This window comes from Coregonus lavaretus (genome assembly GCF_964263955.1).
Source record: "Coregonus lavaretus genome assembly, chromosome: 6".
Lineage (NCBI taxonomy): Eukaryota > Metazoa > Chordata > Actinopteri > Salmoniformes > Salmonidae > Coregonus > Coregonus lavaretus.
The window spans coordinates 35248805-35263895 of record NC_139993.1 but is presented as its reverse complement, the minus strand read 5'-3'; the positions used below and the strand labels follow the sequence as shown (position 1 = coordinate 35263895).

General features: G+C 46.4%; 1 protein-coding gene across 2 annotated transcripts in view; it reads left to right on the top strand.

Annotated features, from left to right (window-relative positions):
- The window catches only part of midn (midnolin), a 28589-nt gene extending 16395 nt beyond the window's left edge, over positions 1-12194 (top strand). For both annotated transcript variants that reach the window (XM_084163965.1, XM_084163966.1), the window contains exons 6-8: positions 838-973; positions 1298-1627; positions 9886-12194. In XM_084163965.1, coding sequence (XP_084020091.1) covers positions 838-973; positions 1298-1627; positions 9886-10148 — 729 coding nt within the window. In that variant the 3' untranslated portion in view covers positions 10149-12194. The remainder of the gene's footprint in view (positions 1-837; positions 974-1297; positions 1628-9885) is intronic.
- Positions 12195-15091: the final 2897 nt, after the last annotated feature.

The window sequence follows — 15091 nt, the reverse complement described above, 5'->3', positions numbered from 1 at the left end:
GGAGCTAGGCTATCTATCAGTCTTTTTTTTAATGGCAGTTGATTTCCACCAACTTGGTTTGTTTTTTCTTCTTTCTCTCTTCGCCTGAACTCAACTCTGTGAGTTTTCATAAACAAAACCTGATGTGGGTTGGTGTAGTTTAGTTTGAGAGGCCACAGAGAACAGTGAAAAAAGGAAACGGTCATTTTTCTTCTTCACTCTGACATTTCTCCCTTCCTCTCCCTCTTCCTCCTCCTCCTCCTCCTCCTCCTCCTGTGGGTTCGACTGTCACTTTCCCAGTTTCACTTTCCCAGTTTCACTTTCCCAGTTTCACTTTCCCGGTTCACAGAGCAGAGAAGGGCATATAAAAGATCAGGGACAGGGTCTGATGTCAGGGACAGTAACACGAGCTCTCAGGACACAGCTCAGGTTCTTCTGATGTGTCTCTATACGAGGAACAACATGGTGTATATTAGGGTCCATAACATAGATGTTACAACACGAGTTTCAAGTCACTGCCTCATCATCACAATAACATAAACGGTGATAAACTGTTGTATTTCAGTAGCATGTTTTATATGACCCTGTATTACATGCATACATCTTACGGTCATAATTGAACTAATCACAATTGCTGTCGAGTGGCTTTATATTTCTTATCACTCACTGAAGGCAGAGTGTTGGTGTGTTTAAGGTTTGTCTCTAACGTTAGACTGTCTCCTCTCCTCTCCTCTCCTCTCCTCTCCTCTCCTCTCCTCTCCTCTCCTCTCCTCTCCTCTCCTCTCCTCTCCTCTCCTCTCCTCTCCTCTCCTCTCCTCTCCTCTCCTCTCCTCTCCTCTCCTCTCCTCTCCTCCACAGGCTAACTGCAGTGCTAAGAGCCCCAGTAATGGTACCAGTGCTTCAGCACGCTCCTCCTCCTCCTCCCGCAAACCAGGTGCCATTATCGAAAGCTTCGTCAACCACGCTCCTGGGGTCTTCTCAGGGACTTTTTCAGGTGAGTGAGGCCCAATGGCATTACACTAAGACTAAGGCACTAACTCTAAGACTATGGCTTAGCACTCTCAGTGGCTCAGCTTACTATTGTGTCTTACTGGGCTTGGTCTGGGGATGTTACATGTGGTTAGATTGGAGCTGAGGGGCGTTGTAACACTCTCTCCATCTCTCTCTTTCTCTCTCTCTCTCTCTCTCTCTCTCTCTCTCTCTCTCTCTCTCTCTCTCTCTCTCTCTCTATCTCTCGCTCTTTCTCGCTCTCTCTCTCTCTCGCTCTCTCTCTCTCCTTCCCTCCCTCCCTCCCTCCCTCCCTCTTTCCCTCCCTCAGGCACTTTGCATCCTAACTGTCAGGACGGCACCGGGCGGCCCAGGCGAGACATCGGCACCATCCTGCAGATCCTCAACGACCTCCTGAGTGCCACGCGCCACTACCAGGGTGTGCCCCCTTCCCTGACCCAGCTACGCTACCAGACCCAGTGTGGCTCGCCCTCGCCTGCCTCCCCATCACCTTCACCCCCTCCCTCACCCCCAGCCACCACCGCTGGCATTGCCGGCATCTCTGCCAAAGCTACCTCGGTGCCTGCCAGCAGCCCCATCTTACCCCCCCTCCACCCGATGGTGCAGTGTCAAAGCCAGATCCGCATGTGTAAGCCCCCTGGTGAGTAGTGATATCTGTCCCACACACTCATACACACACACATACACGCATGCTCATACACACACACACACACACACACAGACACACACACAAGGCCCTTCACTGTATTTGAGCCCCCGTGCAGCAGAGCAACAGATGTTGCTGCAGTTGTTGTTGTTGTTGTGGATGAGAGTGATTGAAATGACTATAGTCAAGAGCTTGTGAAGGAATTTAGATGAATCTCTTGTCTATTGTAGAGCCCATAAGAGGATTCATCAACAACTTTGTTTCTGCCGTTGTGTTTATATTAAAATACTGTTCAACCTATTATCCCATCATTTTTTGCCGGACTCGATAATTGTGGTCCTCTGTAGCTCAGCTGGTAGAGCACGGCGCTTGTAACGCCAAGGTAGTGGGTTCGATCCCCGGGACCACCCATACACAAAAATGTATGCACGCATGACTGTAAGTCGCTTTGGATAAAAGCGTCTGCTAAATGGCATATTATTATTATTATTACAATTGGATCAGATCCCAGTTCTGATCAACACGCTTATGATAAACAAGCTTTTTCTGCCTTGTGGTCAGATGAAGGCAACTCTCAGAATGACTTTTCAGATGCTTGCTCAAAAGGAAAGAGAACGAAAGGGAATACAGAGGTTGGCTAAGAGGTTCTTGTGCGGGTTGGAAGGGTGAAGGAGAGGAGTATGAGGGGGAGGAGAGGGAGACGTGGGGCCCTCCTTGGGAATGCAGCAGTTCCTCTCTAGGCCTGTTCCATAAGGCTCAGATTGTCAGGCAGACCCAGCAGCAGCAGTAGACCTAGTCTTTGTCTTTGTCTCTGTGCTGAGGGGATAGGTTTACCCCTCGGAGGGCTGGACTGGGGATTACTGCCCTCCACACAGAGGCTAGGAGAGATCCTCACCACTGATAACATTCACATGCGTGTGTCAGGTAGTCTTTGTGCGGAAACACATTGTCCCCACTCTGTTTTTGAAACCTTGCCAGAGGAAATTGAACTATTCTTCCATGAGCTGCTCTTGTTGCATGTTGAATAGTGTTGGATAGTGGGGGAGGATCTCTGAATGACCCTGATTAAAGTTTTATGGCGCCTCTTTGTTTGAAATAAAAACATGAATTCCATTGTCCATGGTAGACAAAGACTCATATCAGCACATGTATTGTAACTTGGCATTGCAATAGAATGGAGCACTTCATCGAAGCATGGACCGAAAGTTCACCCAACGTCCAGGGGACTCTGCAGTATCCAGTGAGCCCTTTTAAAATAAGTTGAAATAATAAGAGCTTATTTTCTTAACCCAGGAAGCCCCTTTCCCTCGTTCCTCCCCCCTCCCATTCCTCTACTCAGCCGTCATCCCCTGCTTTTTTTCTCTTTCTTTGTCCCATTCTCCCCGTCTCTCCCGTCAATGGACCGTCCCACTGCTTCCTCCATCGCTGTCCAAAACTAGCCTCATCTGTAAAAGCCATCTCTCTCTGGTCTCTTCCAAGCCTGCTCGCCATCAATGGCCGCCTGTGTCCACTCAGTCTTTAAATAGATAGATTTATACAGAAATGTGAGCGCTGAAAGAATGTGCATTGTGTTTGGAGGGCAGCGGGAGGATGAAAAAACAACACACACACTAAGCCTCCATTCATAAGATTGTTTTTTATATCCGGCAGTCTGCTAACTGCCCACAGATTAATTTGTGCCGTCACTGGAAAAACAGAAAGGCAAAATAAATGCCTTTTGAGTCTGACCGGCAACCAGCCGAACTTCCTTACCAATTAATGAGTTGGGGGTTTTCTGTATGGACGGAAGCTGTCTGTCTGTCTGGTTGGCTGGCTGTGTGACTGTGGAATGCTTGGTGAGGAACATTTTAGAAGGCAGGTGACTAAGTGTTCCGGTAAAACCCTGAGACAACGTATCTTATCAGCTGACACCTGGTGAAAGACTTGACAGCTTTTCTCTTCGCAGAAGCCCGCTTCCATTGGACTACAGGAATAACCTATGCTTACTTCTTAGTGCCTTCCCAGTCTGCTGTCTGTGTTACATTACCTTAGGTTGAGACAGCCTCATGAAAATGTCACATAGCTCTGCTATCTCCAGAGAGCCTTTACCCTTTCCCCTGCAAGTTCATGTGGAGAGAGGGGAGGAGAGGGTAGGAGAAGGCAGGGAATAAAAAGAGCTTCGAGCCATCCGGAGATAGCTGGAAAAGTCAGCCTAGCAAGCTGGTTTTGGTTGTGGCGTGGCAGCGTGGCTGGTTTTGGTGGTGGTGGTGACTGCTCAGTGCAGGGCTTTGTTAGGCCCAGGGGCCAGTGCCTTTTGTCTGAGGGCAGGGCTTAAGAAGGGGGTGTTAGGCTAATTGTTAGCTGAATTCCTTTGCTCAGTGGGACCCCGTAGACCCCCCCCCCCCCACCCCCCCAGGCTGTGCCATTGTAGGGCTGAGAGAGTAAGAAGGAGAGAAGGAAAAATAAAAATTGTGAAGGAAAGAGGGAGTGAGAGAGCCCTCCATGCCTTAGGATTAGACCTAGCTTTAAGACCCACTCCCACTGCAGCTGCTTGGTTCAACAGAGGGAGAAAATGAACAAAATGAGTCCTGAAAGAAGGAAAGGAGGGGGTAGATATCCTCTCCTCCCCCCCTGTCTCTTCCTCCCTCCGATCTACTCAGTATCTGTCAGGTCGGGTTAGTCTAGCTCAGACTCTGGCTGCGGGAGGTAGGGTGGAGCTGTGTGTGCACAGAGAGAAAGAGAGAGAGAGAGAGTGAAAGAGAGAAAGAGAGAGAGCGGGATTGGGTGGGAATGGCAAAATTCCTCTCCCAGCTTGTTTAATCCAGCCCAGAGCGAATGACCTTTGCGGTTGGTGTATTCTACTGGAAGACAAATCTGTGTTGAAATGTTAACGCTCTTTAGTCTGCCACTGCCTCACGTTAGAGTTGTCAACATGGCTAATTCTGAACACTGTTCTACTGTGGTAGCCCTTCATCAGGTCCTCCCCTAGTCTTTAACCTCTGTCTCAGTCTCTGGACTATGTCTCCTCTCCTCGTTTCTGACCTGTGTGTGTCAGTGTCAGCCTGACAGGTGCCCTGAGCCCTCCCCTGCTCCCCCTGTCTGTCGTGCTTCAGCGTGGTTGACCCACCAGGCCAGGGCACCAGGCTGCTATACATAATTCATTGGCCAGCGTTGCCCGCCTGTCAGCAAGCATGTAAGCAGCCACCCGGCGGCCAGTGACACACAGACACACTGCTGAGCAACAGTAACCGAGCCATCTAACCCCAGCCCCAGCCTATCTGCCGTGACCTATAGCAAAGCCAGCCAATCAACCACGTCAGGTGCCCTTTCATTGTCAAACGACAAGAAAGAGAGAGAGAGGGGGGGGGAATAAGAGAAAATGCAAATTGCGTCTAAAAGTAATTTAAGACCTCATTCCCCTGCAGGGTTGTCGATGCCCTTTCAACGCCTGTCATAACGGGGATGTTCGTTCGCTCCCTTTCACTGGTCTGACTCCTTCAGTTTGGCCCCTTCTTTTCCATTGGGTTGCCTTTCTACCTCTCTCTCTGTCTTCTTCCCTGGGCTCCAGATGGTTAGGATGGATGGCAGGACAAAGGCATGGCTGTGTGCTGTCTGTGTTTCCCAGGCCTGTGTTTACCCTCTGGGCTGTTCTCTGCTCTGCTGCTGGCCCAGGGCCCAGGACAACCAGGAAAGACATGTGGCTGTGTTGGATGATGGGCCTGTAGCTGCAGTGATTTATGGATGCCACAGGGATAAGGAGAGTAGAGGAGCACGGGGAAACTGCAAGGCCTCAGGGGGTTGGCTCTGTGTCACGCTTTGGAAAATGACTTTGGCTTTACTCAGAGAAGTAGGCCTGTATGAACAAAGTATTTTTTCAGTGTTACGCAAAATTATGTTTAATTGACTCTAGCATAGGTGGGGCTCCATATCACTGCATAGAAATGGAGGACAAGTATCAAGCCCCCTTCAGCTACTGCAGATCTTGGTGGGAGACCTTAAAAAGCACGGTTTTCCTGTATTTAAACCCAGGTTGTTTTCACTGTAGTTTGAGCCCTCACCCACTCCGCCTGATCCCCTGATGCTCAGAAAACACAGCTCTCCTTCCTTGAGATCACAATAATTATCAAGGCAAACAAACAAACAACAACAAACAACAACACTTGGACAACTGTTAATGAAGCAGAATCTTTAAGGGATCAATAGAGGAGAAGCTCCTTTAATCTCTTCTGCATCTTTCCTACCACTGCCCTCGTCCTTCTCTGCCTCCCTCGTTCCCTCCCTCTTTCCTCTCCCTCTTTGGCCGGGCTCTAGAACGCATTGATTATTCATAGATCAGTCTCTCTCTCTCTCTCTCTCTCTCTCTCTCTCTCTCTCTGCCTTGCAACATGGTGGTCAGTAGCTACTGAACCCAGCTGATATACCACCCCACCCCAACCTGCATGCAGTACTGTATGTAAAATAGCTTGTGTGTTTGTGGGGTGTTTGCAGTCATTCTCAGGCACAGTGGAGGGTGAGGAGTAGGGGGAGCCTCTCCGGTTGTTTGCCTGCTGGGTGGAGTTCAGGGATTCCTCAGGGGCTTTTGGGGGTAATCTCCATACCTTCACCCTATACACACATGCCAACACCCTCACACCCCTCCCTCTGTGGTTTGTTGGGGTTTGTCCACACAGAGTGCGATTAGAGGACAGGAGAAGGTTCAGAGAGAAGGAAATATTTGACTATGTACAGACTCAGTGAGCATAGCCTTGCTATTGAGAAAGGCCGCCGAAGGCAGACCTGGCTCTCAAGAGAAGACAGGCTATGTGCACACTGCCCACAAAATGAGGTGGAAACTGAGCTGCACTTCCTAACCTCCTGCCAAATGTATGACCATATTAGAGACACATATTTCCATCAGATTACACAGACCCACAAAGAATTCGAAAACAAATCCAATTTCGATTAACTCCCATATCTATTGGGGGAAATACCACAGTGTGCCATCACAGCAGCAAGATTTGCGACCTATTGCCACAAGAAAAGGGCAACCAGTGAAGAACAAACACCATTGTAAATGGGGGTGAGAAGAGGGAGAGAGGTAGAGAGAGAGGGAGGGTAAAGGGAGTAGTGTGATGCCAGGTGTACGTGGTTCTCATTGGTCTGCCCTGAGCAGCTGCACAGCAGGGGGGGGAGTTGGAGAGGGTTTTGTCCTCATGGCTCAGTCAGCTACGGCTCTGTGTCTGTGGTTCACTCCTGTCAATGCCTTTAGTCTTTGTAGGCTTTAACTGGGCCTGTGAAAGCCCTGAGTGTGTACTGAGGACACACTCCAGGGGAGGACGGGGACAGACAATAAAGTGCTGATGGAGGAGCAGCACAGGGTGCAGGAGGGTTGCGTGACTGGAGAGAGAGAGAGTACATGGAAAGAGAGAGGGAGGGAGGGAGGGAGTAAGAAAGAGAGGGAGGGACTACCCTCTGTCGTGTGTTCCTTGTTCTCTCTGCCCCTGACCTGTCCCTTGCCTAATATTTGCCTCTGGTGGTTTCCAAGAAAAGATGTGTTGTTACTTCCTCCTCTCTTTCATAGTGTGTCAGAGAGCAGTGTGTAAGGCCATAGAGGGACAGTAAGGAAGATGTGATTCCCCCTGCTCCCTGTTTGTGTTTCCTTCCTCCACCTCTATCTTTCTATCTCTCCATCCCTCCTTCCTTCCCTCCAGTGCTACTGCTCACATCAGCTCCAGCATCTATACAAGCAGGCTCGAAGCCAGGGCGCGCGTCTTTGTGTCCTAATAATAGTGCTGCTGTGTGGTTAATGACTGGCCAAACGCAAATGCGCACGCGCACACACACAGGTTAGGTCCTGCATCAAAAACATTCCCAGGGCCCCAGCCAAGCCAAAGGCCAGACGAATGCATCCAGGACCCCACACCACACTGCCCACCGCGAGTGTGTGTGTCTTAACGTGTGTGTGAGACTGGGTTAAAGTCAGTGCGCGCGGCAGCCAAACTCACATATACTTGACATTTAAAAGCAGGGAAAATGGCTGTAGTTTTTACACTCCACAGTATTAAAGTGTTGGAGACAGAGAGACGGTTGTGTGCCTGATGACTTGTAAAGAACCTCCGGAGTGTGTGTCACTGCATGGGCACATTGTAGGGCATGCGGGTCTGACTGTGTGTGTGTTTGTGTGTGTGTCCTATAATGAGGCCATGCCCCAGGCTCCAGTCCTTCCTCATTCAGCAGGGCTGGAGCTGTGTGACCCATGCCTGACCAGCTTTGAGGTGCAGGAGACAACCCCACTCTTGTCTGTGGCTTTAGACTAGAGAGAGAGGGAGAGAGATGTAGAGAGAGAGAGAGATGCAGAGAGATAAATAAAGGGCAGCGGAAGGAGAGCGAAATCCCCTTTCTCTCATAGAAAGAGAGCGAACGAGAGAGAGAGAACATAGAGGGGTTTCTTTCCTGTGTAGGGAGAGGAGGGGAGAGGAGGAGGGGCGCAGGGGGAACAAAGCCCCTGGCAGAATGTATAGCCGTTACATACAGGCAGCTGAACAATGCCCCTAATGCACAAGAACCCCCTTGTTACCCCCTATACACTAGGCAGGAGATATAGTCCTGTGGCATACGACCTCATATAGACACACGCTCTTATCTAGTGTGGAAAACATTGACTAACGTGCTGAATAGCCTAATCCTTGTTCTGTTTAATGCAGTTAGTTAGTATGCACTGCCAGGACTAGTGAATATTTATAGCCAGAGAATCGCTCTGCTCAATCCGATAAGCAAATGAAGGGAAGAGGTAAATTAAGCCCACACAGAGTCCGGAATTCATTCCGATGTGGGAAGCGGAGGAGGAGGAGGAGGAGGAGGAGGAGGAGAAGGAGGGAGGGCACAATCGATTTGTAAAAACGTCCACCTACATCAGATCCCTTACCCTCTCCTCCCCCATTCCCTTCCCCATCACCCGTAGGGTGGAATTCCACAGGCCGCGCCCCTCCCCTCCACCCTCCACCTCGCCTAGCCCTCTCTGGGGAGACTGGCCCATGAAGGGGGGAGGGGCTGGGGTTAGAGGGGTAGGGGGAGGCAGTGGGGGGTCGAGGGGGGTGCTGGGTCAATGAGCTGGAAGCAGGAAACTGAAGCCATAAAGAAGGAGAAGAAAAAGAAAAAAGCCCAGGCTCTCTTCGCTTACCATTTCCATTCGCTTGCATTTTCTATTGAAAGCCAATAGCAGTGTCCTCAGCTGGAGATGGATGGCTGCACTAGAGCTAAAGTTTAATCAATAGGTATTTTTAATTTGCCATCGATCCATGTTAAAAGCTACTGCTTCTGCTGCGGCTGCTCTGTGTGTTTGTGTGTCAGTGTGTACGTGCTTGTGTGTTTGTGTGTGTGTGTGTGTGTGTTTTCGAGAAAGAGGGAGAGATGGGCTGTGCCTTGGGTTATTGACATTCTAGCCCATTATTTCATTATTTCATTCCGAGACAGATACTAATGGAGCTAGCTAATTGATTGTGGTTGCCTTCCCTTCCTCCCCAGCTCCTGAATATATTTATAAATGAAATTAAGGTTGAGTTGGGTGGTGTGGGCAGGCATTCACAATGGAACCAAAGGCCTCTCCCTGGAGATCAGCCTCTGCTATAGGCACATCAACAGCTAGAAATGCACTTAGTCGCACAGCTCTGACAAAGACACTCATTTGGAATGCCAGCCGTAGTTATGTATCTACATATGATAGGCAGAAATTAGAAGGTATGTGCAGTAGTGTGTGTGTGTGTTCTCTCTGTGATTGTGAGAATTCAAGGAGACTGTCTGAATAGTTTTCTCCCAGACAGTGATAAGGGGATTGAGAAGAAGGACACAGGGCTAATATGACACAGTGGGTCATTTCATTACACACCCCAGACACTAACAAAAGTATGTGTGTACAGGAGTGTGTGTGTGTGTGTGTGTGTGTATGTCTCAGAGCCTTAGGAATGATCACAGCAGCATGTCTGTTTATCTCTCTCTGAATCCCAGCATCGTCACCACATCAGCCTGAGTTTATTTGTCCTCTGCTTGGCCTTAGATAACACAAAAAAAAAACACTAAACACACTGAACACAACTCTCTGTTCCCTCTCCTCCATAAAAATACAACCTTCTCTAATAACCTACCAAGGATGTATTTATGATTTCTTATTTTGACTGTGCTCTGTACGTCTTGCAAAGCAGGGTGTATAAAAAGGTCATGGAAAAATACGACTGTTTGAAAAATGCTGGTTTGATCGGTCTGTTCATTGACCTTCTGTTTTCCTCTCCTCCCTCCAGGTGACCGTGTGCGTCAGACAGAGAACCGTGCGACGCGCTGCAAGGTGGAGCGTCTGCAGCTCCTGATGCAGCAGAAGCGCCTTCGCAGGAAGGCGAGGCGGGACTCCAGAGCGCCCTACCACTGGCTGCCCAACCGCAAGGCGGGACGCAGCAACAGCAACAGCAGCGTGTCCAGCGAGGGATCCATGGACCTCGACTTCGACGACTCGGTGTGGAAGCCCGACGTAAAGGCCGACATGAAGACCGAGTTCGTCATGGCGTAAAGACAAAGACGAGGACACCGATTGGCTGGATAATGAAGAGGCAGCAGAGGACTCGGGTTAAGGAAGTTGGGGATGGTTTCAGAGGTGTAGAAACAGGGGAGTGTGGAGCATGAAAAACAAGAGAGAGGGAAGAAAGCTAGTCATCCTCTTCTCTCGCTGTGACAACCAACTGTCACACCAAAAGGCTCCCCGTTGACTTTCATCTTGTCATGTCCTCAACAGCCTCCTACCATTAGAAATAGAAAACAAAAACAACAACAGATCTTTGACGTTTGGACTGGGAACGGATATGTATGGACTTACAAGACTACAGTTATGCATATAGACTGCAAATATGTACTTCCTATGAGGAAAAACTAAAACCGAACTGAGCATAGCAGACTTGGATGGTGGTGGGGGTGGTGTTTTGGTCTTTTTTCTATTTTATTTTTCCAAGGAGAACTCTGGAGAGAGATTCACACTGGACTTGTGAGCAGGATTGTCGGTGGCTGGGACCGTGGTGTAACTACACACAGGACAAACAGACAGACAGACAACCCCTGGCCCCAGAGCCATCCCTGGACTACTCCAATGGACATTCTAGGTCTCCACTTCACCGACCAGAGTCGACTTTTACCTATAGGGTTATCTTTTTATTTTCATTTTGAAACGATTTATTATTTTATTTTTTCTAAACAAATATGTAGCATTGTTCAAAAAGCATTCAGGTTTTCATAAACAGTTTAAAAAGTAGTCGTTGATTTGCACATTTTTCATGGTTTTGGAACAACAGGTCAGAGTGTGCAGGAAGTGGGATATGAGGAGCAATGACTCATGGGAAATGGGGTTTTGACTAAAGTTCGTACTATTACATAAACAGCAACCTCAGTGACATACAGTAGGGTATTAATAGGAATGAATTAATGAATAAACAAAATAAATATTAATGGAGTGCTTCAGAAGATTTTAAATATATATGGAAACAAATCTATTTTTATTTCACTTTTTATCTGCTGTTTTTAAAAAACAGTAGCCAAGTATGGCTTGGGTCAAGCCATTCGTTAAATTGATTACTAACAAACATATTTATCCAATAATTCAGCATCTCATTCACTCATTAGGGTCATATAGCCACAAACAAATCATGGAGAAAAATCACATTGAACCCAACTACAGGCCTATTTCACTTAGGTGGGGATCTCACATTTGTGTGATATTTGGCAGGGGTTTATAAGCGTGTGCGTATGGGTGTTTGTGTGTGACAGTGTATATTCATTAAGATGGCTGATTCACCCCTTTCGTCACTCAAATAATCGAGGTTCAGTACAGAGAATACTCTCCATTTCTTACCATTCAGATGCTCTAGACATCTTTCCCATGTATTCCTTTTTGAACCAACATCACACTTTAACCAAGGCGTTTGTTCGAAAAATTTGATTATGTCAAGCTACTTTCTAATAATGGAAAAGAGTGGTGGAAGAAAGCTAAGAAATCCCAAGCAGGGAACCTGTCTCCAGTTTCATCAACCAGTGCCTCCACCAGTGGATTCCCTCACATATCAGATTAGGCCATTTACAGACTTACTAAAAGATTTGCTGCTACATGGGACTTTGATAGACAGGGGGAGAAAAGTGACTTTTCTTTGCATGCAAAAAGTGTGAATTATCCTGACCTTTTTATTGTTGGAAGAAAAAATATATACAAGAAACTGGTGCTTTGGAGAGGAGGTAAAAACATGAATTTGTGGAGAAATAATGCTTTTGTTGGTTAGGTTATTATTTTCTTAGAACAGCAGCACTGTCCTGCTCCAAGTATTCTCAAAGCAAACCAAAACAGAAAAAAATATGAATGGACTCATATCTTGCTCACCCTGAACTGAACATTCCCTGGACAGTGATGATCATGAGCAAAGAGCAACTGACTTTCCTCCCTGAACGCTGGTTCAACCAACACCGTTCTCCTCAACATGGAGACAAGGACCCAGGCAGCAACCAACCCTTAGCCCTCTCAGCCTAACTCAATAACATAGTGTTCAACAAGGTGCATGTTTGGGACTAACTAACAGAGAAAATCATTGGACCAGCGTACACATCATCACCGAACCCAAACTTCTATGTAAAACACACAACAATGTCTGACCCTACCCTACCATGATTGCACTCACAGAGTTTGCAGTGAGAGATTACCTGTTTGGTAAACCTTGTCTTTTTGTCAGTGGCCTTACCTTTCACTAAACGAGACACGTGGGGACTGGGGGACATGGTGGGGATGTTTCTTTCTTTCTTTACCTGTGTTTTGTCAAGACGCCATTGTCACTGAGGATTTGGGCATCTCTTGTTTGTGCTTTTAGCGGGTGGAGTCTCTATTATGTCAAGGCTTCTGTGCCTTAAAACGTTGCCCTTGCAGTGTGTGTCAGATTTAAGATGAACAAATTATTTCCATTGATGAATTAATTAATTAATATAAGAGGCTGTAACCACATGGGCGCTGTAGTTTTTAGGGGTAAGCAAGTTGAGGGAATTAATATCGATGTGTTTGTAATCTGTGTTTGTTCCTCAATCGGTCTTCCCATTTTCTCTCCATTGTGTTGCCATGTTTGTCGGTCTTCTTTGTCCAAACCCTCCACTCTGTCCTTCCTACCAACATTGACAAAGCAAAGTACCTGAGGTGGAAGTTTTGATTGCAGTGTGCTACTATGGCAACAAAGTGCCCTGACTCTGACTGGACAGGTGTCTTCTGAGGACGTGAGACCACATGACATGCACTTCCTGTCTCCTTGGACAAGACATTTCAAAGGACAATTTACCCCCCCCCCCCCCCTAAATTTAATTAGATTTTTTATATATGTATGAACTATACTCTGTGTGTGCCTCACTTATGTGTGAAATTAAATATAAAAAAAACATAAAAAGATGACATGGGATGAGATGATGGGACAAAAGAGGGTGTGGTGAGGGCATTTACAAAACAGTTTGTAGGTGGAGTTCTGATCACATCATTTAAGTTGCCTGTTCTTTCTTGTAGCCAACCATTGAAAAATAATAACAAGAGTCAAGAATACAATTTACAATGTCTAGCTATAGACCGGTGTAGCACATGTGTGACTGTATTAATTTATGAAACCAAAATGGTAACTGTGAATTATGTATTTCTTTGTGCATTTTTTTAAGTGGGAGAAGGTGGTTGAGACATAGCAACGACTAATGCATATGTCCTATTTAGTTTTTGGTGGAATATAACGGAAATCATGTTTCCCCTAAAAAACTTAAAAATATATACATATATTTTTTTTCTTAAGCAATACATTTCAGTGTGACTTGTGATAGAACATTTTTCTTTTTTAGGTAATAAATAAAAAACAAAATGAGTACACCCAATTGTCTGTGTCGGTGTTGTTCAAATCCATATAGAAGAATATTGAGTTTTAAGTATTGAGTGAAATGTACCGAATACGAGTTGTGTTTCATATGAAAGTCTATTTCATAAGGTTATCAGATACGAGTTACATTATGAAAAAGAAGAAGAGCTAGGAAGTGCATTGATAAAGTATTACTTTACCCATCATATACAATGGCAAAGATTTTAGCTAGAATACCAGCTGGCTCACTCTGCCACTTGGGAGAACGATAGACGAGAGAGAGCGAGGGGGGGAGAGAGAGAGAGAACCTCCCAAGTTCAGAGCTGAAAGAACAGACAGATGAGATCTCCTGGGCTGAGGATGAGAGGGAGAAGAAAAAAGAGAAAGGGGTGACAGATTGGAGAGAGATAAGGTAGAGCAGAGCAGTTGGTAAGCAAGTAGTACATGCGAAACGAGCTAGCTTTCTAATTCCTGCAGTTACAGTGTCAGGTTCTGAAGCACACACTCAGACTGGGGAAGGAAGGCTGCTCAGAACAGAACAGAACAGCATGTCTTGGATATGAGGAAATGCCTGAAAGACTTGCACTTGAAAGGACAAAGTTACTGTATGTCAAGGCATTGCTGCTCAGAATGTGTCAGGCTAATACTGCGTCACAGTCCCTGGATGGATGTTATTTACAGGCGAAAGCAGCAAAGCTGGGAAAATAGAAAACAGCTGTTTTGGAAGTGGTGTGTTGCTATAGTGATCTTGTAACGAGGTCTGCTAAATAATGGAAGAGAACAATTTAGAGCTACTAAAGTCTGTGGTGTACATATGTCGGATCTTCATTTGATCCAATTTGCTACGGCAGGAAAATAATCCTGCAGCAACAGGAAATGTGAATTATTGTGCGGACTATAATTCATGGACATTTTTCTAGGGGTTGATCGTTTTTTTGTAAGTGAAAATTACGTTTGAAATTTCAAAGTGGATATCAAATTCATTTTCAACGGGTGATCAAATTAAGATCCTACACCTGTACAGAAAAGAAGATAAGGGTAACATTTACAAGGAAGAAGCAATTTGTTTCATTTTAGCATTAAGTGGTAACGTGCTGTGTTTTCCTAGGAAGTTCTGAGTCCTTTAGCAATCACTAATAATCCACTTTGACCAAATATGTGGTCCTTCCTTCCGTAGGATTTAGGCCTTGGATGATCCACACACTTGTATCTCTGACGTGGTATCAGAGCGTGGGGCTTTTGTTATCCGATTAGAATGCAATAAATACCATCTGTGCCAACCTCCAGCCAGCAGATGTATAGCCTTGTTTACACCTTGATGTTGATCGTGAAGGTGGCTATGGACTAAGACTGTAGAGGTGAAACTCCTCACCCCTTTCTTTCCCCATGATGATAGATGCACCTAATCAAACCCTCCCACTCGCTGCCCTTCTCTACACAAGCATATACACAGCCTACAGCAGGAAATAAATCATTGACATGCCACTTTAATAAGGAATCCCACATGAAGGCAGAATATCGATGAAACTAAAGATTAGCCATTGATCAACCATTCGATTTAGGAATCAGTTCCCAGAACTAAACTCTCGATGGACCCTTTTAGTTG